This window comes from Pan paniscus, chromosome 16, assembly GCF_029289425.2.
Source record: "Pan paniscus chromosome 16, NHGRI_mPanPan1-v2.0_pri, whole genome shotgun sequence".
Taxonomy (NCBI): domain Eukaryota; kingdom Metazoa; phylum Chordata; class Mammalia; order Primates; family Hominidae; genus Pan; species Pan paniscus.
Window position 1 is genome coordinate 82443219 of NC_073265.2, and position 25818 is coordinate 82469036.

Here is a 25818-nt window from a genome sequence, read left to right on the forward strand (position 1 = left end):
TATTAATGTCATTAGATTTTCTTTGGATTTTTTGAAAAAAATAATGGTTTTAGAAGGAAATCTGGATAAATTTTATCTCTGTCCTGTGTCAGAAAAATATAAAAGTTGAGTTTTTTAAATTAAGGTACTAAGATGAATAAATTGCATCTATAGATATTGAAATATGACTGTAATTTGATAATGCATTTTCATTCTGTGTCATTGTTCATCATAATAGTATTTACATCACCAACTTCATTTAGAGCTTGAATCTTGTAACAATAGAGATTGAAAATAAATTGGTTTATAATTAACTCTGACAGAGAATGATGTTTTTACTTTTATACTTCTCTATAGAAGTACATGTCCCTTAATTTTAAGGACTGAACAAGTCAGATGGAAGATTTTTACTGAGATCAGGAATGAATTGAGTAATTTAGTTTTCTTTTTAAAGCTGGGGAGAAATGAGCAAAATCAAGGAGAAATATCTTGCTTTTGATATTTATTACTGATGCTGTGACACTCCCTTTAATCAATGTTTTTTAATATGGGTGGCAGTATCTCAGTTAACCAAATAGTTAAGTAAGTAGATTTTTGTATTGTATATATTAAACAGTATCCTAATTGTTGCCAAGGAGACAAGGAATTACCTAATGGGCAAAAATGCCCTTATATTTATTTACCTCAAATTCAGTCACACTTGACTGTATCTCCACAAATTCAGATGGAGAGCTGGAAAATTTATAGAGAAGACCAGGGTTTAAATCTTGTTTTTTCAAATTATGTTTGGTCATGATGAATCTGAATCATTTATTTAATGATAAAATCATCTGACTTCTCACTTCTCACTTCTCCAACTTCAGTTAAAATTATTTAAGTAATGGATTTGTTTTTCTATGAGAGACATTTGGTATTTTGGTAATGAAAGTGTATTATTTTAGTTGCATATAATTTGAAAACAGCATTTTATGGCAAATCTATCAAGCCAGGCAGATACTTTGCATTTTTGATCTTTTTTTTTTTTTTTGTGGCTACATCTTTTCTGTATTCTCAGATATGTCGTTAAAGATGGTGCCACCTATAGTGGCCATTTTCGTTATCTAAACAAAACCAACATCTGTTGGATTGAAAAACTATGCTATGATCGACTGCTTTATGTGTGTATTTTTTTTTTTTTAAATCCCTTAAGATTCTTTTCTATAATTAGTTTTCTTTGAAGAAGCTTGGAAAGTTTTCTGCATTGAGATTTAGAATCCACAGTGTTTCTGTAATTTAGCTTTCCAGGAATTTTGAATTTTAAGTTTTGTTTTTACTTTTTATGTACACAGTATAATGATGTTAGTGTTAAATATTAAAAATCTGACTCTTCACTGGGACTTTTTTATAGATACAAATGTATCTGTGGTAGTACAAGGACTTTGTTACTTTGGCGTGCAGTCTTATCAAGGAGTTGTGTGTGTGTTTTGCATACAACTTTACAATTTCATAGTTGAAAGCTGTTACAAAATGAAAGTTTTGTGTATGGTAGGATATCTTCAAGGTGGGTGGATGTTTTCTGTTTAAAAGATTAAGATTCCAACAGCGTTTTTTTCTTTTAATTTTTTCATCAAGCACCCAGTCAGCTTGAAGAGTTTCAAATGGACCCTACCACTGAGAAATCAAGATGGCAGTCTACTATGGGGAATTGAGGAAAATGGATTAATACAAGAGTCCTGTGATAATATACAACCAAGACAGGGTTCTTTTAACATGGATTCCATGCAGTGAATGAAGACATAGGTTTCTTACCCAACACAAATGGACAGTGGATTTGACTTTCTAAAGACTTTTTTTTGTGGACATTTTGACATTTGGAGAAGAAAGATGGCACACTAACCCAGATAATAGTTTTTATGCCTGGAATTTTTTGCAGTTTGATTTGTATGCGTATGACCTCTTGAAATGTTAATTTTTAATAAAATTTGTAACACTTAAAAATTTCTCAGTTTGGGTTTTTTTTTTAAGTGGAAGTTTAATTAAAATGTTTAGTTTTATTTTAGTAATACTTTGGCCTTTGTAGTTGCCGAGTGGTAAAGTGTACTGAATATGAATAAAGCTGGTAAATTGGAAATGGTGTAATCGAAAACATTTTACTTGGTTTATGAAGATTTACGTTTTTCACAAAGTTGTGCTCTTAGATGGTCATTTGGTTTAAATACTGTTTTGTTTGTGCTTTCATGAAACACCTTTCAAAACAACTCAATGGGTAATAATAGAATCTGATTTTAATCTGCCACAAGATTTTAATGAACTTGAAACAAACTGCTTGTTGCTCCAAAATTTGATACACATATACTTCTGAATTATTTTGTGTTGACTGAAATGGTTTCTTAAGCTTTTTAATACTATAAATACATCTTGCTATAGAATATTCATCTGAATATTTAAATTAATGTCTCCTATTGTCTTACTATTAGAGGAAGAAGTGTTGGATTTATGGGTTAGGGTCCTTGGAGTATTCACAATTTTTTAAATTTGAAATTATGTGTGTAATCCATTTTATATAACTTTGAAGTAGGATTAATATCTTGTATCGTCTTTATTTTGTACAATTGGGGATTTAGAATAAATGAATTGCACCCTGCCATAGATTACTTACGTTTGATTTTTAAATGCCAGGTTTTCATTTATTACTAAACAACTGATACCAGTTTTGGTAACTATTACAAAGGTGGTAGGCATTATTTTGGTAGACAAAATGAGTTCTTGATTCTGTTTTCCCATTTTACATGAGAAGAATAAATAGTTCAGGTTAAATTGTTTTGTGTTAATCATACTGTTTGTGATTCATGTCAAATACTGCAGCATACACATCCATGGTTAATACACGAGCACCATTTGTTACTGACTGATGTGAGGTGGTTGGTCTTTGTTAAATTCAAAAATGGAATTTTGGATATTGATCTTGCTACGAAATTTATCTTTGTGTGTAGAGTATGGAATTGAAACAGTTTGGATTATGGATTTTACCTAGATTGGACATTGTTGCTTTTGTTTGGTGTAAATCTAAGGTGGATTTCTTCAGTGAGGGAGGGACATGGTTCTGGCAGATGATGTTGAATAAGGAAAGTTGATTGGATTTTTTTGGGTGTGTGAATATGCTTGTCTGAATGGAGTGCTTGGTAGGATATTGTTTCTGGAATTAGTAATTTGTTTCTGTGGATCTCATGGTTTTGATATTTAGGAGAATTTGCTTTGTGACATTACTTTGATAATTTCCAATCACGTATGTCCTATTGTTAATAACATTGTTGAAATGGGTGTATACTTATTTGATTTGAAATATAAGGGAAGTGTTGGGATATGTGTTTTCTGTTGGATTTGGACGTGGAGTTTCTTGGGTTACTGATTTAAAGGTGATCGTGTTTGGACCATACTCTTGAATTTTTGCCTGAATCAGTATGGGAAGTAAATATATTGTGATTATGAGAAGTTTCTTTGGGGGGAGGAGTGTAATATTTTCAAGGTTATATAATGGGTTAAAGAATTTTGTGAAAGAACAAAGAAAAATGGATATTCTTGAATAAAAATTGGTTGCATTAACTTTTGCTCCAGTGCAACTTGAACACTAGGGAGGCGCTCTTGAGTTGTAAAAGTTACCCCTTTCTTCCAGTGGAGATGGAAGATTCCCCCTTAAATTTTGTCTTTAGATTATTTTTAGGCATCATAAAGAAGGAAAAACTTGAATTTAGTTTATGAAATTAAGGTTTTACTTTTATTTAGCAATCATTTCACCCATTGGGGGATTAATTTTTAAAAAGATTAGTACTTAGCTGAGCTTTAGATTCTCTAAGAATTATCCCTTTTTCAAAATGGCTTGATAAAACACCACTTCCTGTCCAGGGAGGAAGTTATTTTAGCTCAAGGACTGAAATATTTAGCAGATCTTTAGACAAAAGGAACAAATTACATTTCTCTCTGGCTTAAAAAGGGTGCTTGAGCCAGAGGGGGTTAAGAAGCCCTCCCCCCTCCCCCTGTTGGGGTGGTCTGGAGGGGCAGGGAGGTGTGGGGGTGGGGGTCCTTAGGCTCCCTGGGATGGAGGATCTGTCTCTCTCTCTCTCTCTCCTTTTTTTTTTTTTGGTGGAGATGAAGGGGTGGGTCTATGGTACATCACCTGAGTTGTGGGGTAAATGTAGAGAGTGTCAATCAAAGGCAGAGCTCTCAGAGCTGGGAAGGAGGCTCTAGATGGCGGCTGTGCCTTAGAGAGAGCGCGCTCTGCTCCCTGCCTTTGCCTCACTTTACGCAACTTTCCCTAACTTTCGGGCAGCCTCAGGGGGCCCCCGTAGCCCCCTGCCTTTCCTAGGGACTTACTGGGGTCGATTCGAACCTTTTTTTGGGAGAAAAGCAGCTTTTAGGAGCTTTCTTTTCGTGCCTTGTTGGAAAGAAGCAGCCGTACTGAGAGCCCAGGTCGTTGTTTTTTCCAGCTTAGAAGCCATGGCGCACCTCCATTTTTGTGCGCTCTCCTAATGAGGTTTTTTTTCTTTCGGACCTGTTTTAGTATTAATTATTGCTTTATTTTTTTGACCAGTTAACATATTTGAGGGTTATTTTATTTATTTTTCGTTTTTTAACGGAGGATTTTGTCTTTATTTTTAATTATTTGGGATCTGATATTTTTCTACTAGTAGATAGGACTCTTGGTTTGGACATACTACATGGATCAGGTAAGTTCACGATCATTGGTGATAATTTTAAAGATTTATTTGTTAAAGTTTGCCTTGTTTTCTGTAAATACGAGAAATTCTTGGATGACGCAATAAGATACAGAGATTGTTATTTGTATCTAGTGTGCTACTTTGAGAAAGTTTCCTTATTGATAGTGATGCTTCCACTGTTCGGTTTATCCTGTTGTTTTTTCTTTTAAGGAAAAAATAGAAATATTTAGTTTTTTGGTGCTTACCGTTGTTGTGTTATAACAATATCGTTAACATCGTCAGGACTTTGTTCCTGATAATAAAAAGCATGGATAGAAGCCGGGACCTTACCTTTCTTTCAACTTTTGACAGTAAATACCTGGGCACAGGACTTCAAAGCAAACACAGATTCCCCCTCCCCCTTAATATTTAAGAATTAAAAGATGATGAGAAATAAGGACAAAAGCCAAGAGGAGGACAGTTCGCTACACAGCAATGCATCGAGGTATGAGCTATCAACTTTCTTCCTTTTTGTCTTTTTTTTTGGGGGAGAAACCTCAGCTTACAATTGTTTACCTTGACAGACATGGATTGCTGTCTGTTTTATTGTGTTTTTCTAATTTGGATTCGTTTTTTAAAGCATGACCTTGAGATTGCTAATATGCCACACCCTAATTTTTTGGTAGCAATTTATGAAAGTTGAGTTGTGACTTAAGGCCTCTTACAGCAGTCAAAAGGTAAGGTACCTTTATTCAAAGGGGCCTTTACTGTAATGTACAGTTTTTCTGTCAGTAAATTTCAGTTTTTAGGTTTTTGTACTGCAGAAAAATGACCTTGTCGGTTTAGCCATTGCTGCATTGCACCATTTTACATACAAGGCAAATTTTTTCTTTGAAGAATCCAGGATATCTAAACTTGTAACTGAGGGCCATAGAGAAGCCTTGTAGTAGTAAATTATAGTAAATAGACATATCAGAAAGTTATATGAATGAAAAAATGTACATTTAAAAACAAAATCACTTAAAGGACCCTTTGACTGATGCCTCTCAGTTTATATTTTTATGTGACTTTATATTTCTTTTGATACACTTGACATTTTAGGAAATTTTGATGTGATTTATCAAAACCTTTACTTGACGGTTAGAGTTCCTGCATTTATGAAATCAAATCTGTAATAACAGAAATCCTGGAATACTCTTAATATATACTTCTATTTTGTGTTTGTTACTGTGATTAATATTTACAGTTGTATATTTTACATTTAAATTATTTTAAGGTTTGCATTTGTATGCTTAAGACATTGATTTCCTGTTGGTAGATGTATTTTATCCTCACAATTTAGATGTAGCTGCTTTAAATTTATTGATGTATTTCGACAGAGTCGTCTGGAATGCTTTATCTTCTGAAGCTTAAAAATGTACTGTTTGTGCAAATCATGATCTGTTTCACATTCCTTGGAGTACCTTGTTAGTGATGAAGTAATAAAGCCTCTAAGATGTTTTTGTTGTATGACCTCTGTATATTAATTTTTAAAAGTACATATGAATGCATTTTTTGATGTGTTCTTTATGCATTTTCATATTATAAATTTTAAATCATGCAGTTTAACAAGGATGTGATTCATTATGTGGTTTTTCTTCCCAATTTTATTTTTACTTTTCTAATTTTTATAAATAATACACTTTTCTATTAGGCTAGTGAATTTGAAAGTTTTGAACATGATGTGTTACTAATATGCTGAATTCTATTTATTTTATTTGACTAAAAGCATATTGAGCCTTGCTTTAGAAAATAAGTTACCAATTTTTTTTGCTCATTGAGTTGTCACCCAGTTTGTAGTGCTGTCTTAATTGAATTGCCCATGTAAATTACTAGATTAAATTGAGGACAGAAAAGTTTTTTACTCATCCTAAGCTGTTTTTTTCTGGAAAGTAACGACAATTTGAAGAAATGAGAACCTCCAGATATATTTGGCAAATTATTAAAGATTCAGCACTAAAATTGTTGCTCCCTTGAGTGTATCATTTGCATAGGTCTCACATGGGTTTTGGCTCTCTTATGCAAGGTTTGTGGTTAACATCATTGATCAGACTGTGCTTTCTAATTCTAAGAAATTGAGCAGTGTTGATATTCTTTCCAGTATTTTTACTCTCACCTGGAAAACTACCTGGAAGTTGTCAGGCATTTGCTTACTGGTAGTGGAGGGAGGTTACAGCTGTACATGAAGCATGTACTGACTGTACTTTTAAATTGGTTTGTCAAGTATACTTTGAATCATATACCTGATGGATGTCCAAAAATATTTAAGACTCTTTGAAAAGAAGATACTTTTAAATCAGTTACCCTAAATTTCATATCTTTAATACATGTACATAATTATGACATCACTTCCTTTTAAAATGTGCAGCTGTAGAATGTTAGTGGTGTTTTAATGTGGTAGATTAATATTACTTCTAGTGAGCTGAACTGTCCCTGTAATTAGTACTTGGTTCCTTCTGCCATCAGAGTTTTTATTGCCCAAAGTGTATAGTGTTTAGGGAATACTATGAAAATCACCTTTGCAGCCTGAAAGGAAATGAGTTTGCAGGTCAAGTAAACTTTGGTCTGAGAATTACTTTAGGATCTGGAAAGAATGAGTGCAAGTTTAGGTAAATCTGGTAATATCCTGTTTTTGGAAATAGTGCAGTAGTTAATAGTGGTTATATAAGTTTGTATTTTAATTTGAAGTTAATGCTAAAGTGTTATACTTTATCACGATTTTTGAAAATTAAAAACTTCAAAAAACGCGATTTTAAAAACATTTGATATTTGTAAAATTTCTAAGTATTTAAAACAAAGTTTTAATGATGGACATACGAGAAGTATACCATACTTTTTATCTGAATAATTTGCAGCTTGGGGATAACTTAAGTAACATCAAAGAATGAAAACGGGACTGTGTGCACACAAAGAGTTCAGTGTGTTCTCCACGGCACCACGTTAGCAATTTATCTTAAGAATTGAACGAGTTTATTAAATTTATCTCCAAATCGTCTGCCTTTGAGCCAGATTTATTTTTATAACCTGAGGTGCGGGTAAATCCTACAATTTTCAGGGGCGCTTTACCAGATATTCTAAAAGGCTGGGGATGATTAGAAATGGCATAATGCAGTTACTTGTGTACTAGAACAGGCAGTTTAACTGGCAGCCATTTTATGACGCTGATAATACATTAAAAAACGGGATTTTGGAGAAGACTGAATCTAAACTAATAGAAATCTGAAATACCAAAGCCTATTTCCTTCCCCCTCTCTGCTCTTTTGGGGAACTCTGGTGCCGAAATAAAAGGCAGTTCGATAGTTAGGGCACGCAGCAGCTCTTTGAGCCCCTGGCATCTTGGTGCAGGTCCAGCTCAGTCACAAAATGGCTGTTCCTTTGTGCCGCAGCGCTGACAGACATACTGCATTGCACTGTGTACTCGCCAAACAGCAGGAAGTTGCCGTGCCGAGTTCAAAGGCCGGCCGGCGCCGGCGCGGGGTGCTGATTGGCTGTGCGCGCGCCTGGTAACAGCAGGGTCAACGGCGGCGCCTTCGGCAGCCTCCGCCCCGTGACGTCAGACGGCTCCCCGCGGGGGCGGGGAGAGAACGCAGTGACGTCTGGCCGCGTGCGCATGTCGGGCGCTTTCTCCTCCCCCTACCCAGGGAGCCGCACGCCGAGGGGAAAAGGAAGGGAACTCTAGTTGGGACTTTCCGGTGGGCGGCTTCTTTCCTGGACGCGTTTGCTCCTGGCAGTCTTGTCCGCCCTTGCCTGTAGCGGTCCGCACCCTGTAGTGTGTTCTTTTGCCCATTTCCGGGAATGGTTTATCCTCTTTGAGAAGCGGCCGCTTTTGGGGAGAAAGTGCAGGCACTATTTATAAATTTTAAAGGCACTATTTGGAAATCTTAAAATAGAAAATTTGCCCAGTTTTAAATTTTCCCTTTTCATACCTTAGCGTCCCTTCTCCCCGCCCCCGTTCAGTGTGAAGAGATGAGTGGGTTTAATTTTGTTACAATTGACCAAAACGTTTGAGTGTCAGAGGCGGATACTTTTATTTTAGTGAAAACCTCTTGACGGGTGTTAACAGCTGTTTAATACATGGCTCATAAACAAAGGGAAGATTATTTGAACTTGTCCCCATGCGTTTTTACTTGGTACCGTACATTTTCTCAGTTGGCATTTGATGGAGAAAAACTCAGGTCAGTATGTGCTAAGTACTATATATTTGAAGATTCACAGTGGGATAGTTTAGTAGAAAATAGAAAATTTCACGTTCAATAACATTAAAAAGTGGCAGAATGCAGCGTTAGGCAACCATTACTATGTAAGTAAATGTCAGAAAACTACTCTTTTAAGTGTTAATAGCACTTGCTAATGCAGGGTGACTGACAGCTTGGCTGATAGTGGGGTCACTTGGCCAAATCTTCGGAATTATCTTCCCTAGGCCTCCATTTCGGGAATTCTGAGTCCCGGTAAACGGTTGGGTTTATGCTCACTGGTTTGCCTTGTTTGGAAACCTTTACAAGGATTTCTGGTTAAAACTTCATCGTTCAGCAACGATGTCTTAATAATTAAATTACACATACTGAATTTAAGCAAGCAAGAAATTCAGTGGATTTATCTACTGTGGACAAAGTTTTTTTCCTGCCATACTAGAGTTTTTTTAGCAGTTGGAGTAGGCTGTCCTGTAGTTAGCCATAGTTTAAAGTTATTTTAGTAAAGTGTGTTACTTCAAAGGAGATGTTGACCCTTCAGTGCAGGTGACATTTGCTTGGGCGTATGTCAAGTTTCTGAATACAGTCTGTGAAAGTTAGAATTCACTATGATAGTGAGTTTTGTAGGTTCTCATAATCTAGGTTCTTTGGGAAGAATTATTTGGATAGTTTGTGAAAACTAGCTGAAATTGCTTTTTCTGTTACAGAGAAGTGTTCATCAAATAATTTGTACCTGATTTTAAAATTATATGCTCAAATGTATATTGCGTATAAAATGCTAAACATCTTCAGAGAATTAAGTATTGATAGAACTTGATGAACGTTTAACTGTAGCTTCCAACTTAAAGTATACCTGCCACAAGAACGAGGGTAATAATCTCACCTCCCTTTTTGTGTAGAGACTGAATTCTAATTAGTTGTGTTAATAGTATTTGCTGAATACCTTTCAATTCCTAAAACTGGGGTCAAAGTAGTCAACATTGCAGTTAATTATTTTTTAAGAGGATATGAACTATTCTGTTATTTAAGATATTTTAACCTAAATACCATTATGAGTTAAAATGCATACCATGATATAACAAATTACCTATTAACTGTTGACAATCTTGCAGCCAATTAAGTTTTTTAAAGAACCAGTGTTCTTGGGTATGTTTGTTGAGCCTTCTACTTTTTTTCCCTTTGATGTGGGGAATAGCATCAAGCAGCAAGAAAAGAGTGTTGATCGATTTCTCTCTCTCTCTCTCTCTCTCTCTCTCTCTCTCTCTGTATCCTTGCCGTTTAAAATATGCACTTTCCAACTAGTATTTGGCCGTTAGGGAGTTAGTATCTTTGTAAAGATTAAGTCAGCAGAGGAAGGTGGGCAAATAATATTTTTGATAAAGACTTTTGGTTGTGACAGTTGTAGCAAGTTATTGCTTGAGGAGTGAATCTGGAAGTTTATTTGAATTTTAACTAAAACTCACAGATTTTATCATTAGTTTACTCTCCCTTACCCCCAAATAAAACAACTGACAGTTATGAGAGACCTCCTGAGACCACCTGGTATTTCCAAACTCCTATCATTTCTCCCATAAAATTTGATACACTAAGTTTGTTTCTGGTATACAAATTGAGTGACTGCTCTGTGTCAGCCATTAAATTTTTTCTTGCTATGAGCCATCTTTTTTTTTTTTTTTTTTTTTTTAAGATCCTTTAGTTTTTAGCTGCTTCTTGGTAACCTTAGAACTTTGCTTCCTTGAAGAACTTGGCTTTCTTGATTTGGTGTCACTTGAACAAAGAAACTTAAAAAAAAATTCCTCTAAGAGTATTTTGTGTACAGGTGAAAGTAACTTTGTGGCTTGGTTACACTGGGTGTGTCACAGCTGAGTAACTCCCTCGTGCACTTCAGCTTGACTAAGCATTGAGTTCACATGTATACCTTTGCAAAGTTGCCATTCACAACTTGTTTTGGAACTTTAGGGTTATCAGTATAAAGCCTGAGTAACAAAACTTGACTTAGTCATCCAATGTCCAGGCTGGATTGTATTTTTATTTTGTGATCAGTAATTCAGCACAATGCTGGAACACATTACTCACATTTGTCTTATGACCGTTTTCTGTAATCAATGGAATCTTTAATTGATAAAGCAAGTCTAGGGGGAGAGACCTTTTTTAAAAAAAGCTCCTATATACTGAATATATTTGAGCCCTGATTATGAAGTGAGGGACAAGGCTTTTCTTTTTGAAATAAATGATGGAGGACATAGATATGTGGTAGCCATTCATGCTACATAATTTAGCATTTTATTGTTAATATGTTTGGTTATGGGTCTTCTTGTTTGGTATTTCAACATGTTCTGGACTGGATATCATACTGAAAAGTATTTCAGTTCTCATTACTGAGTCCCTGTAGTTTAGGGAAAATGTGATCACTGATCTTGAAGGAGAGAATGTTTCAGAAGCATCCGGCTAAGGCAGGATTGTAGAGATAGTCTTGATTTTATACTTTGGATTTAATTCTGATGAGTCATTTTGTCACTTGTGTATGCTTAACTGTTACCTCTGTGCCTGGCAAGAGCTAGGTATGAGTTCAGCTTTTACTTTAGTCCTGAAAATTTTTGTTCCCAGTTTAGGCCAGTGAAGAAGCACTTATGATTGGACTTGTAATTTTCTCATTTTAAAAATGTGGATCATGGTCATCTTCATTGGGTCATGAAGATTAAATAATATAGTGCCCATAAAATGCTTAGCAAAGAGCCCATCCCATTAAAAGTGCTCAATAAATGTAGGCTTTTAGTAAGGTTATTTTATTCTTACTGTTTGTTTCATCTTACTTTCTTGCACCCCTCCTTCATATCCTAAGTTGTTCTTCAGGAGCTAGGTTGGCCCTGAGGAACTCGCTGGTTGTCTTGGCCTACCAGGAGAGTTTGTTTAGGCCAGTTACAGGAGAGATTTGTGAGAATGATTTTAGGAGGCAAGTCCTCATTTAGTCAGCTTGGGTGCGTTTTACAGTTCATCCTCTCTTAGAATTTTTTTTTTTTTTTTTTTTTTTTTTTTTTTTTTTTGAGAAGAGCCAGCCTTTTGAGAGAGCATATGACTCTTCCTGGACTACAACAGCTTCTTGTGTGAATCACAGCCCTGCTTTTGCCAGTTAGTCTGAGTAGATAACTACCCACTCCCACCCCCCCAAGCTGATAATTATTGCCCTGGTTTATCCTCTGTCTCATTTCCCCTCTCAAGCTGTTACAGAATGAATACTGAATACTATGGTGCACTGCTCCATGGATATAAATGTAACAGCAGTAATATTTACAACCAATGTCTAATTGGCTGTAGCTTGCTTTCAGTGTTCAGTCTAAACCATAGGACTATATATTTGTCTTAGCATAATGCCGAACATGCAAGTCTGCTTAAACTGTAGTCTTAAGATTTGTGTGTTTTGGGTTTCCTCTACTTCCTCTATTTCCTGTCTTTTTTGGGTTATAGGTCAGATGGGTTCTACTTTTTATTCCCATTTCAGACTGTGGAGAGCTTCTAAAAATACCAGTGTCCATCCCTGCCCCTAGGATCTAGTTAATTTTTAAAAACTCCCTGTGTTTCAAATTTGCATGTGTTTCTGTATGTTTGCAGTATCTCCGTGTGTTTTCAAATCTTCTGATGGAGAACTTCGTGTACTTTAACCCTTGGTCTTTCCATTGCCTGTCCCATTTTTAAATTCCCTTTTTAGTCTTAATAGCTGCTTGAGTTAGGACCTCTGGAAGCAAAAGTGGGGTAGGATGCTGACGGGGAATTGTAGGCTTGATGGAAGAGGATGTTTCTATATTAAATGTCATGGCAGATCCAGTTCTAGGCATACCTTTAAAATGTATACACAGGCTGGGCGTGGTAGCTCACTCCTGTAATCCCAGCAGTTTGGGAGGCCCAGGCAGGCGGATCACTTGAGGTAGGGAGTTCGAGAACAGCCTGGCCAACATGGTGCAACCCTGTCTCTACTAAAAATACAAAGATTAGCTGGACATGATGGTGGGTGCCTGTAGTCCCAGCTGCTTGGGAGGCTGAGGCCGGACAATCTCCTGAAGCTGGGAGGCGGAGGTTGCAGTTAGACGAACTGACACACCACTGCACTCCAGCCTGGAAGACAGGGTGACCAACAAAAAAAAAAAAGAAAAAAGATAAAAAATGTATATGCAGGTGGGCTTTCTCACCTCAAGATTCTGAATTCCTTGTAAGTGTCTTCTAGTTGCTTTAAGCTCTTGTGGTCGTCTCTTCCTTAGTGTACTCTCCTTACGTCCTTTGGAAGTTTAGATTCTAGAATTATTTACTTGGAATGCAGTTACATTCCATTCTAAACTTCCTTTCCCTTGGGTTTATAAAAACATGGGTGGGTTGTGAATTGTGACCGACATTGAAAAAATACAAAAGAATATGATGATAAACTCCAGGGTGTATCCCATTTGTATGGGTTGTTTCTAAGTCTAGCAGTGCCTGCTAGCTGGTAATCTTTCACTTTGGATTTTTTGTTGTTGTTGGGACAGAGTCTCACTCTGCTGTGCTGGGATTACAGGTGTGAACCATCATACCCAGCCTCGTGGTGGCATTATAGATGCCTGAGGCTGGATAATTTGTTATTGTGGGGAGCTGTCTCATACACAGTGCAGTGCTGCAATCCCAGTCTCAGGTGGGATTTTCCCACCTCTGCCTCCCAAGGAGCTGGGACCACAGGTGTGTACCACCCCACCTGTCTAATTTTTGTAGAGATGGGTTTGGACCATGTTGCCCAGGCTGGTCTCTAATTCTTGGGCTCACCTAGACCTCCGAAAGTGCTGGGATTACAGATGTGAGCCACCGTATCTGGCCTTCACTTTGGATTTTATCAGGAAGGGATATTGTACATGGTGAACATTTTGTAGAAAAATACCAAAGTAGATTTATATTTATTGAGTGCTTACTCTGGGTAAGGGACTGTTTTAAGGGTTTTACGTGTGTGTGTGTGTGTGTGTGTATACATATATATATATATATATATATTTTTTTTTTTTTTTTCTTTTGAGACAGGGTTTCACTCCCATCTCTCACTCTGGAGTGCAGTGGTACAATCTCGGTTCACTGCAACCTCCACCCTCCAGGCTCAAGCAGTTCTCCTGCCTTAGCCTCCCTAGTAGCTAGGACTACAGGCACATGCCACTGCACTTGGCTAATTTTTTGAATTTTTTGTAGAGAGGGGGGTTTCGCCACGTTTCCCAGGCTGGTGTTGAACTGGGCATGAACCACCATGCCTGGCTATATGTATATTTTATTTAATATGAAAGTCAGTATAGCAAAAATGTTAGTAACCCTCCTAAAGTTAACCAACTCACTAAATGAACGATTACATAGTCCTCTTCCTTTAAAGGCCTGTGGGTGACCTTAGGTCCTGCTGATCTTACTTATTTATTTTTTTGAGACGGAATCTCATTCTGTTGCCTAGGTTGGAGTGCAGTGGCGCCGTCTCAGCTCACTGCAACCTCCGCCTCCCAGGTTCAAGCGATTGTTCTGCCTCAGCCTCCCGAGTGGTTGGGATCACAGGCGTTTGCCACCATACACCCAGCTACTTCTTACTATTTTTAGTAGAGATGGGATTTCACCATGTCGGTCCGGCTGGTCTCAGACTACTGACCTCAAATGATCTTCCCACCTCCGCCTCCCAAAGTGCTGGGATTACAGGGGTGAGCCACTGCGCCTGGTCCCTGCTGAGCATTTACTACCCATGCCGTTCTGTTCCTTCAGTTCCATTGTGTGCTTAGCAAGGATTAGTAGATACATCTTGAATTTGTTTATGCTGGTTGTACGGTCATGTGTTGCTTAACAATGGAGATACATTCTGAGAAGTATGTCGTTAGGTGATCTTGTAGTTGTGTGAACATCTCACACAAACCTAGGTACAGCCTACTGCACACTTATGCTGTAGCCTGTTGCTCCTAGGCCACAACTGTATAGAGCATGTTACAGTACTGAATGCTGTAGGTGATTGTAATACAATGGTAAATATTTGTGTATCTAAACAGAAAAGGTACAGTTAAAATACAGTATTACAGTCTTATGGGATCACTGTTGTATATGACACCAGTCATTGACCTAAACTTCCTTATGTGGTGCATGACACTTGTAACTTTGCATTTTAATTAAATAGCAAGTCAGTACGTGAAATGATTGTGAGAGAGTGTTTCAGTGAAAACTAAGTTGAATGCTTTAGGAAGACTAAATAATAGCATGTATACTACCTCCTAAGAATCTAGAACTTGTTCTGATTGCTTTGTATGTGTTAGTTTATGTAATTCTCACCACTCCTGAGGTACATATGCTTATCCCTATTTGCTAGATGAGAAAATTGGGTCACAAGGAGAGTAAGTGGTAGAATTGGGATTCAAACAGTGGCAGCTTGACTCCAGCATTGATGAAGCATCTTGCGAAAAGTTGCTGTCAAATTAATGGGTAAGAGGAAACTTAGCCGGGTGTAGTGGTTGATGCTTGTAATCCCAGCACTTTGGGAGGCTGAGGCTGGCAGATCACTTGAGGCCAGGAGTTCGAGACCAGCCTGGCCAACATGGTGAAACCCTGTGTGTACTAAAAATACAAAAATTAGCTGGATGTGGTGGTGCACTCCTGTAATACCGGCTATTAGGGAGGCTGAGGCAGAGACTCTTGACCCTAGGAGGTGGAAGTTGCAGTGAGCTCAGATCGCACCACTCCACTCTAGCCTGGGCAACAGAGTGAGACTGTGTCCCCCCAACCCCTGCCCAAGAAAAAATCAACATCAACAAAAAAAGAGGAAACTAATGTATATGAGACTGGGGAAAATTGTAAAAATCTTGCATAATTCTGTAGTTTGCTTCTTTTTAAACACTGCATTTTAAAGAAGCAGACTCAATCACAGTGCACTGTGGGTGTGATTGATGCCAGACACACATTCTGCTGTTCAAAAGGCCATGACTCTACATCAAAAGATTCTAGTTAAAATGTTGCCCTGAAGTGATGCTCATGGGGATAGTATAAGAAACAAATGTGCAAAGATGGGTAGATAGGAGGTACTGGAGGCCTCAGAACTTTACATTTGTGCAGTTTGTCCTCCATTGCCACACATGAACTTTGGATTTGGCCATAAGTTTTGAAGATTTGTGCTTTGCTTCAAGTTTGTTTTTTTTTTTGTTCGAAACTTAGTTCCCAGACAGGTTTTGCATGAGAATCACTTGGAGAATTTTAAAAGCCAAGCTCCCCGTCTGATTGGATTTAGGAGCCATGTAGTAGGTTTGAGGAATTGTCCAAAGCTCTGGGTGGGTCTGTGGCATAGCTAGGCTTGAGAACTGTTGTGTTTATCTGCCGTCTGGGGGAATAGTTCTTGAGTGTGTTGTGTGTTGACAATCTTGAGGCGGAGTCTCGCTCTGTCGCCTGGGCTGGAGTGCGGTGGCGCAGTCTCGGCTCACTGCAACCTCTGCCTCCTGGGTTCAAGTGATTCTCCTGCCTCAGCCTCCCAAGTAGCTGGGATTACAGGTGTGCGCCACCATGCCCGGTTAATTTTTGTATTTTTGTATTTTTGTTTTGTTTTGAGACGGAGTCTCGCTCTGTTGCCTGAGCTAGAGTGCAATGGCTCGATCTTGGCTCACTGCAGCCTCCACCTCCTGGGTTCAAGTGATTCTCCTGCCTCAGCCTTCCAAGTAGCTGGGACCACAGGTGCCCGCCACCACGCCTGGCTAATTTTTTGTATTTTTAGTAGAGACGGGGGTTTCACTATGTTGGCCAGGCTGGTCTCAATCTCCTGACCTCGTGATCCGCCAACCTTGTGATCCGCCCGCCTCGGCCTCCCAAAGTGCTGGGATTACAGGCGTGAACCACTGCGCCAGGCCCTGACAAACTAAGATGGTTAGTGTGTCTTCCGTTTAGATGCAGGTTGACATTCAAATAGAGGCAATATATGACTGGTAAATTGTAATTTCAAAGGAAAGCAGTAATGGATCAAACTCTTGCACTGTTCTCTTTCCCTTGCTTAAAAAAAAGTCTGTTCCCTCTGAATCTAGCTTTATATAGACGTTTAAATCCTTAAGTTTACTTGCTAAAAATCACCTGGGGTGCTTGTTCAACATATTCCCAGGCTTCTTGCTTGAAAGTTAAAAAATTCAGCAATTCTAGGGTTATGTCCAAGAATCTGTATGTTGAACAGCAACCTCAGTTGATTCTTGTACTGAGGCAAGTTTGGGAATAAGGTCAGTGTGGGACGGGTTTCGATCTTTTCTGTTCTGCTCTGCTGCTTTTTAGCTGTAGAATCTTGGGCAGGAGCGTCTGAGCCTGTTTCTTCATCTTTTAAAATAGAGTAAGGGTAGTACTTGTCTCTTAGGGAAGGAAGTTCAAATTAAATAAAATGATACTTCTAGGCAGTGGTATTTAACTAGTGGCAGGTTTGTCCCCTTCCATTACCCTGGAGATTTTTGCTTGTCACTCTGGGGGTGGGGGTGTTACTGGCCTCTAGTGGGTAGAGGCCAGAGATGCTACCCAACATCCAAGAGTGTGTATGAGACAGCTCCCCACAATAACAAATTATCCAGCCTCAGGCATCTATAATGCCACCACTAGGCTGGGCACGGCGGTTCACACCTGTAATCCCAGCACTTTGGGAGGCTGAGGTGGGACCCCTTGAGCCAGGAGTTCGAGACCAGCTTGGGCAATTTAGGGAGATGCCATTTCTACAAAAAATGTAAAAATTAGCCGGGTGTGGCAGTATGCACCTGTAGTCCCAGCTATTTGGAAGGCTGAGGTGGGAGGATTGCTTGAGTCTAAGAGATTGCGGCTGCAGTGAGCTGTGATCACATTACGTGCACTCCATCCTGGGCAACTGAGCAAGACCCTGTCTCCAAAAAAAAACAAAAACCCTATGATTGAGAAACCGTGCTTGCCATGGTAAATGTTGGTTGTTAGTAATAAAGTTGAGGCCCTTTGTGGTTTCTTCTCTGGCCTGATCCAGGGACCCCTCTTACTCCCATGACGTTATGGGCATACGTTTCACATTTATTATTGGGATTGGTAATCAGATCTTTTAATCTCCTTTGAACTTTGGGAGTTGCTGAAAGCACCATATATTTTATAAAAGTCTAAAGTTTATAACCTAAACAATAGCTAACTAAAGACAAGACTCACAGGGCTGAAAGGAACTCTGGGTCAAATTGGTCCATCTGTCCTTAGGGCTTTAATGGGTGTAAATACATTGCCTGAAGTGGTTAAGTATTCTTTTGTTAATGAATTCTGGGGAGAACTCCCCTTGTAACTGCTTTTCACAGCTTGGTTATTTACAAAGACTTTTGTTTTTACCTGAATAGAAAGCTGCTTTTGTCTGTTGTGTATTAGCACATTGCCAGATCCTGATTAGGTAGGTATTTGTGAAGTGCCTTAACTAATTTGTACCTTAACCAGGCTTCTTGCTAGAATACATGTTTCTCTAATGTATGCCTGGGTGCTAATAGTTTGGTGCTATGGAAACTACTTATATTTGGTTATTGGGGAGCAGAAGTAGTATGCATGATGAGGCTAAGGTGATGCCTGCCTGGCTTCAGCTGTGAATTTTAGAAATACACTGATTAAAGGTAAATTTTTTTTTCTGTCCTTACTGCTGGATTTCTTAATCTGGGAGGTACTTGATAGAATTTAGCCTTTTTATCCCTTGAAATTATAAGCAGCATTTTGTGTGCACTTTTTCTTATACATGTACCTTTTTCTGCTGTCAAAAGACAAAATTTCGACAAATTGAGTATAAAGATCTAATTGGATTTTATTATTGATTAACAAATTAGGTAGCACCCCATCTATAAAAAAATAGGTGCCCATTGGGCATGGTGGAACAATCGGTTTTTATAAGGTTGAGCAGGAACAGGGAAACAACATAGTACAAAAATGTGGGTTAACATCAGGTTACTTGAGGTTATTTTCCTTATAAGGGTTAAAGCAGAGGGGGGAACTTCCTTATGCCAGCTCACACTGTCTGTCTGGGGATTTGGGTATCTTCTTTCCTGAAGGTAAGGTAAACAATTTAGAAGTTTAACATGAGTGACTCTATTTTGGTTTGGTCTGTTAGGGTCTAGGAGCTCGGTCCAAATTAGTGGCCTTCCATAGATTCTATTTAACACTGGAAGGAGGGTCCGTAGTGTTGCGTGTGTTAGGGTGACTGCTGAGAGCACTGCTGAATCCTGGGGAGGGGCCTGCACCTTAGAACTGATCAGTTCTACAATGTTAGAAACAGACCTCTTTTCTCAGAAATTAAGAATTCAGAAAAGTTCAAAGGATATAATTAAAGGTTTTTTTTTTTTTTTGAGACAGAGTCTCGCTGTTGCCCAGGCTGGAGTGCAGTGGTGGGATCTCAGCTCACTGCAAGCTCCGCCTCCCGGGTTCACGCCATTCTGCTGCCTCAGCCTCCCGAGTAGCTGGGACTACAGGCGTGTGTCACCACGCCCGGCTAATTTTTTGTATTTTTAGTAGAGACAGCGTTTCACCGTGTTAGCCAGGATGGTCTCCATCTGACCTTGTGATCTGCCTGCCTCGGCCTCCCAAAGTGCTGGGATTACAGGCGTGAGCCACCACGCCCTGCCTAATAAAGTTTTAAAATAAAAAAGTTAGACATAGCTAGGGTCACTTTTATGATTTTGGCATATAAAGAGTTGGCACTTACAAAATGTACCTGGTTATGTAAATATGTTTTGTGTTTTCAAAATTTAATAGTTTCCAAATTTTCTTTTTGATATTGTGAAAGGAAAATAAATCTCGAGATCTCCAAATTACTAAGCCAAAGGGAAAAGTCAAGCTGGGAACTGTGTCAGGCAAACCTGCCTTCCATTTTTTTCCTAAATAAGATAGCTAGAAAAATAAAAATGCTACATACCTCCCTCACAATTTGCCCACAAGGAAATTCCTTGTGGACAAAGAACTCAAAGCCATCCCCTCTGTTCACCTAAGACAAATGCATATGTGATTGCTTCCTCTGCCCTGTTGTTTTGCTAAGCCAGACTGAGGCATAAATGACTATGCCTCTACTCTCTTCTCACATGGAACTTGTGTATTCAGTGAAAGGCTAATCAAGAGACTTAAAAGAATGCAACTGTTTGTCTATTATCTACCTATGACCTGGAAGCCCCCTCCCCTGCTTCCAGTTGTCCGGCCTTTCCAGGCCAAACCAGTGTGCATCTTACACATACTGATGTCTCATGTCTCCCTAAAATGTGTAAAAACCAAGCTGTGCCCCATCACCCTGGGCACATACCATCAGGACCTCCTGAGGATGTGTCACGGGCACGTCCTTAATCTTGGCAAAATAAACTTTCTAAATTGATTGAGCTCTGTCTCAGATACTTTTGGGCTCACAGTATTAACAGACCTAATTCAGCCCTAATCTAGCTGCTGCATTTAGTTGCATAGTGTGAATATTTCACATTTTACTTTTACATTTTCATAAATGGGTATATGGATTATTTAGGTTTTTTTATGAACAGAGCTCTGAATATTTATTTGCCTCGTCCTATACAAGTTTGATAATTTGTCTACATTGCATGCCCACAAATTGAATTGCAGGATGCATACACTTTTTTATTTTTTTGAGTCGGAGTCTCACCCTGTTGCTCAGGCTGGAGTGCAGTGGTGCAGCCTCAGTTCGGTGCAACCTCAGTTCACTGCAACCTCCACCTCCCACGTTCAAGCGATTCTCCTACCTTGGCCTCCCAAGTAACTGGGACTATAGGCGCATGCCACCACGCCCAGCTAATTTTTGTATTTTTAGTAGAGATGGAGTTTCACCATGTGGTCCAGGATTGTCTCAAGTCTCCTGACCTCGTAATCTGACCGCCTCGGCCTCCCAAATTGCTGGGATTACAGGCATGAGCCACTGCTCCTGGCTGATTCCTATACATTTTAAGGGTTACTGGCTATTCTTACAATTATTTAATACTAAGAGACTTTAATTTCTGCAAAGCAGATGAGTGCAAAATAACCAGTTATAATGTTTCCCAAGTTAACAGAAGTTTAGTTATTTTTAAAAATTAGTTTATTGGCCATTTCAGTTTCTTCTCCGTAATTGTGTATCCATTTTCTTTGTGCAGTTTTTGGTTGGATTTTTGATAGGTAATTCTTCATATGTTGTGTATCTATATACTTTGTTATGTGTACATTGAAATTTTGTTTCCCAGTCCGTCTGGGAAACAAGTTACTTGTCTTTTAACCTTGTTTATAGTTATAACTTATTCTGAAGAAGCACAGGACTTGAACCAAAGGTGGAGAGTTTAAAGAACTGCATCCAGTATTCTTTACCAATAAGAAATGTGTGGCCAGGCGCAGTGGCTCATGCCTGTAATCCTAGCACTTTGGGAGGCCAAGGCGGGCGGATTACCTGAGGTCTGGAGTTCAAGACCAGCCTGGCCGACATGGTGAAACCCTGTCTCTACTAAAAATACAAAACAATTAGCCAGGTGCAGTGGGGCACGCCTGTAATTCCAGCTACTCTGGAGACTGAGGCAGGAGAATCGCATGAACCCTGGAGGTTACGGTGAGCCGAGATCACGCCACTGCACTCCAGCCTGGGCTACAGAGCGAGACTTGGTCTCAAAAAACAAACAAGCAAAAAAAAAAAGGTGTGACTAGTCAGTCTTCTTTGCTTTTCCATCTTAAGACATATAGAAGTGACTGAGAAGGAATAGTTACGCAATAACTTTGGTTTAATAATCAGTTCAACTGAAGAATGTATGTAAATAAGGGCAGTGATACCTAACGCTGATAGTTGATAGTGTGGATTGCATAATTCAGACTGTGGGGTGATATCTTACGCACATACACACACACACTCTTGGGCTTTGTCTTCTTTATAAGTAAGGATTAGGAGAATTTTGGCATATGCCTGACACATAAGTGTTCCGTAAATATTAGCTATTGTATCACTGGTAGGAAGTTAGCCTGGAAGTAAGTTTTATGGAATTCCAGTGTAGATTGCTTTGTGATTGTTTTGCCAGATTTTGCTTTCACCCACAAAAACACTAAACTCTGCCAACCAGTTCGGCCATTTTGTAAGTTAGGAAAATAAACACTGAAGTGAAATGGCGGCTCTTGGGCGGGGCTCCCACAGGCTGGCTCCTTTTAAGTGGAATGTTGCTGTGCTGCCCTCTTGTGGCCATTTGGGAAACGGCGATTAAAAATGGAACAGTAACTGTTAATGGCACTTCGTTTCAAAGTCCAGTTGCAAGAAGGTTAATCACTCCGTTTTTACCTACTTCAGAAAGTATTTTGAAGAGATACCAAATTCTTTTTATCCACAAGCAAAAGGAAGTGGTAAACCTTTTTCTCATCAGCATTTATTTTTGATTGGAATCTGAATTCCCAGTTTTGACTTGTTTTTTAATCTGTGTATTGTATTTTCCTTTTAATTATTTGTTAAGTAAAAAATTATAAAAGTTGTTTGCAATTTAGATGTTGAATAATTTTTCAGATAGTTGTTTTTCATGAAGATTCTGTATATATGTTGGATAGTCATTCCTGAAAATCCAATGTTTAATTGCCCTGTAACTAGTAAGCCATTGGTAGTCAGCTAATTTTATTACTTTGTTATTTAGGTGAAGGCTTAAAGGACTCCACTCACTAACTCAGTTTGACCCTTTCTATTAGTCTTGTGGGCTTTCTGCCTCCTCTACTAAACCAGCACTAAAACTACAGCTTAGTACTAATAGTATTTACTATTATAATTATTAGGTATTAATGGCAATTCTACATAGTCTTTTAGGAAATGTCGTTTTTTTAAGGGAATAATTTGAATATATATATACGTATATATACACATGTACGCTATATATACACACATATACACATATATATACACATACACATATATATATACATATATATATTTTTTGAGACAGAGTTTTGCTCTTGATGCTTGGGCTGGAGTGCAGTGGTGTGATCTCGGCTCACTGAAACCTCCACCTCCTGAGTTCAAGTGATTCTCCTGCCTCAGCCTCCAAAGTAGCTGGGATTACAGGTGCATGCCACCATACCTGGCTAATTGTTTTTTTAGTAGAGGCTGAGTTTCACCATGTTGGCCAGGCTGGTCTTGAACTCCTGACCTCAGGTGTTCCACCCGCCTCGGCCTCCCAAAGTGCTGAGATTACAGGCTGACCCACCATGCTCGGCCCATAATTACACTTTTTTTTTTTTTGAGACGGAGTCTGGCTGTGTCGTCCAGGCTGGAGTGCAGTGGCACGATCTCATTTTCCATTTCCAGTTTATTTAGTGATTATTCCTCTTATGAGAAGTATGAAAATTAAGTAATGACTTTGTTAAGGCTTTTTTTTTTCTTCTTTAAGCAGTTCCCCTCATTAGTATTTGTATTCAGTCTTACATCTGATTCTGGTTCCAAAAACAATTTAAAAACACTTTTTTTTTTTTTGGAGACGGACTCTTGCTTTGTTGCCCAGGCTGGAGTGCAATGGCATGATTGCGGCTCACTGCAACCTCTGCCTCCTGGGTTCAAGTGATTCTTCTGCCTCTGCCTCCCGAGTAGCTGGGACTACAGGCACACTACCATGCCCAGCTAATTTTTTGTATTTGTAGTAGAGATGGGGTTTCACCGTGTTAGCCAGGATGGTCTCCCATCTCCTGACCTCATGATCTTCCCATCTCAGCCTCCCAAAGTGCTGGGATTACAGGTGTGAGCCACCGCGCCTGGCCTAAAAACACTTTTTTAAAACACTCATTCAAATCTTTGCTTGTTTTGTGTAGGGTGAGGTGTACTTGCCGCCCTTGGTTTGGATTTGACTCTCATGATTAGACTTACTTTAGACAATTAACTAGTTTAGACATTAAAAATACTTAAGGTATGTAATGAAGTGCTGTGAATTCACTATTAAGCTTCACTACTAAGTTTCAGTCATAAAATGTCACTAGTATCATTCCCTGAGAGCATCTGCCTCCCTCAACCCCTAAAGGCAAATATAGTTGTGAACTTGGTGTTAATCTTTTCTTGGGTTTGATTTTCATTGTTGTTATTTTTGAAATTACACAAGTAATCCATGGAACTCACAAGTATACTTCAAATAACCCATCCCTAACAGAGTAAACCAGTGTTAGCAATGTGGTGATTAAAATGCATTTATACACATACATATATGCTGACAGAAAAACGGCTTTTTTTCCCCCAGAAGGTATTGTTGTGTGCATTGTTACATTTCTAGGAATCACTCTCCTACACAAACTCAAAAACACATAGCTGCACAAGAAGATACGTAGAAAGAAAGATATTTATGGTTACAGTCAACAGTTTCGAAATACAAATACTCAGAAATATGGAAAGTGTATCAGAGATATTTGCAACTTACTGATTAAGTGAAAAATCTGAAAATAACCTAAATGTACCGTTAATAGGGGAGTGTTATATAAAATGTAGTGAATTTATAGTATAAACCAGTTCAAAGGGAATGAGATGGGCATCCATATAGACATATCCTGATGAGGGCATTGGCATTCCATTACATCCTATCTGCAGTGCTTCCCACTTTTCAACACAGAACACTATAAACATTTCTAGTTGGGCTGTTCTAGTTATCTTCAGTAAACTAATGCTGCCTTTTGTGGGTCTCTAGTTGGTAAAGATTTTCAGTCTTTTTGTCGCTGTTGGAGTTTTTTGTTTCCTAGTAGTGTGTAGACCTGTTGTCTGTGACAGTTTTATTGGTGGTGATTGCCAAAACATGATTCTATTCTTAAACTTTTGTCTGGAGTTAAACATTATAGTAGTTGAAAAACTAAATACGTTATTTCAAAGGGGAGGCAAATTGCACATTCTAGCAAATGAATGTGCAGTTGAATCCTTCTCTAATATACCAGGCACAAAGAACATCAAAGGAGATATGCTTAGTTTGCAAGTTTATTGGGGAGGTTGGCAAGCGGCCAGATTACTCGATAGTATGGGACAAGTGGAGGCAAGGTAGTGTAGATGTTAACAGCTGCCGGAGCTTTGGAGTGAGTCTTTCTAGGTCAGCATGTGTGTCATTGCTAAAAGTATAGAGAGCCAGCAGGACATGGTAATTGAAGCTCAGACTTGAGATGTGGCTGCCTGTTTTACATCTTGGTGGTGGTAACTGCTATGACATATGTCAGTATTGTGGAAGTATCTGATAGGTATTGAGCTTAGGATAGGAGACCAAAGGATGTTTTCTGGTTCTCCCAGAAACACAGAGAAGGTATCACCTTCTCGGTGATACCTAAGGCCACAAAATTAGAGAGGTATTTAATTTTCTGTGTCTGCAGTGGGTGCAGGAGCTAGAGGGGAGCAATGCTAGGTCTGGAGTCTGGAGCAGTGGGGGTGAGGGAAGAAATGATTAAGTAATGTGCCTTGAGAAATTGTCAGAGGCCAGGTTTTATAGGGCATGCTGAAATTGGATGTTATCAGTGACCAGAAGATCCGGATGCCTGGGAGGTGAACAAGCCTTCAGCTGCCTTTGCTATGGGAATACAGTTTCCAGGTACTGCCTTGCCTAACATCCCTTTCAAGTAGACTGCCCTTTCTATTAAATAAATCCCTTCCTTACTTACGAGGAAATTCTGGAGCTGTCTCTGTACCTGTCTGTCCATGAACAAATAGTGGAGGCAAAACTAATAAATTCCAGCTAGTGTCATGGGTTGTGGGGTAATGACTCACTAATGGGTGTTAGCTGGGGAGAATTTTGTGTTAGAAGGGGAATCTCAGCTTGAATGTGATATGCTCAGATTTCCTGTTTGGGTAGGGCTTTGGCGTTTATAGGGCACTGCTTTCATAGCTGGCATTAGATGTTCTTATGACACTACTGGTAGATGTCACATAGGTTGACACAGGTTAAAAGATGACACAGGCCTGAGGTGAGCTAGGACTGAAATGGAAGCTGCGATGCCAGAGCCCACAGCTTCTAAGTGTTCCTATCACTATCCAGCTCTCC

At 38.9% G+C, this 25818-nt stretch overlaps 1 protein-coding gene across 13 annotated transcripts in view; it reads left to right on the forward strand.

Annotated features, from left to right (window-relative positions):
* The window catches only part of CHD2 (chromodomain helicase DNA binding protein 2), a 144752-nt gene that overhangs the window by 13161 nt on the left and 105773 nt on the right, over positions 1-25818 (forward strand). For 8 of the 13 annotated variants that reach the window (XM_055098218.2, XM_063597148.1, XM_063597152.1 and 5 more), the window contains one exon: positions 1591-8866. In XM_055098218.2, the coding sequence (XP_054954193.1) occupies positions 8766-8866 (101 nt within the window). In that variant the 5' untranslated portion in view covers positions 1591-8765. Of the gene's footprint in view, positions 1-1590; positions 8867-9162; positions 25369-25818 lie in introns of those variants that run through there. The other 5 variants (XM_063597151.1, XM_034939460.4, XM_034939467.4 and 2 more) reach the window with 5 other exon arrangements.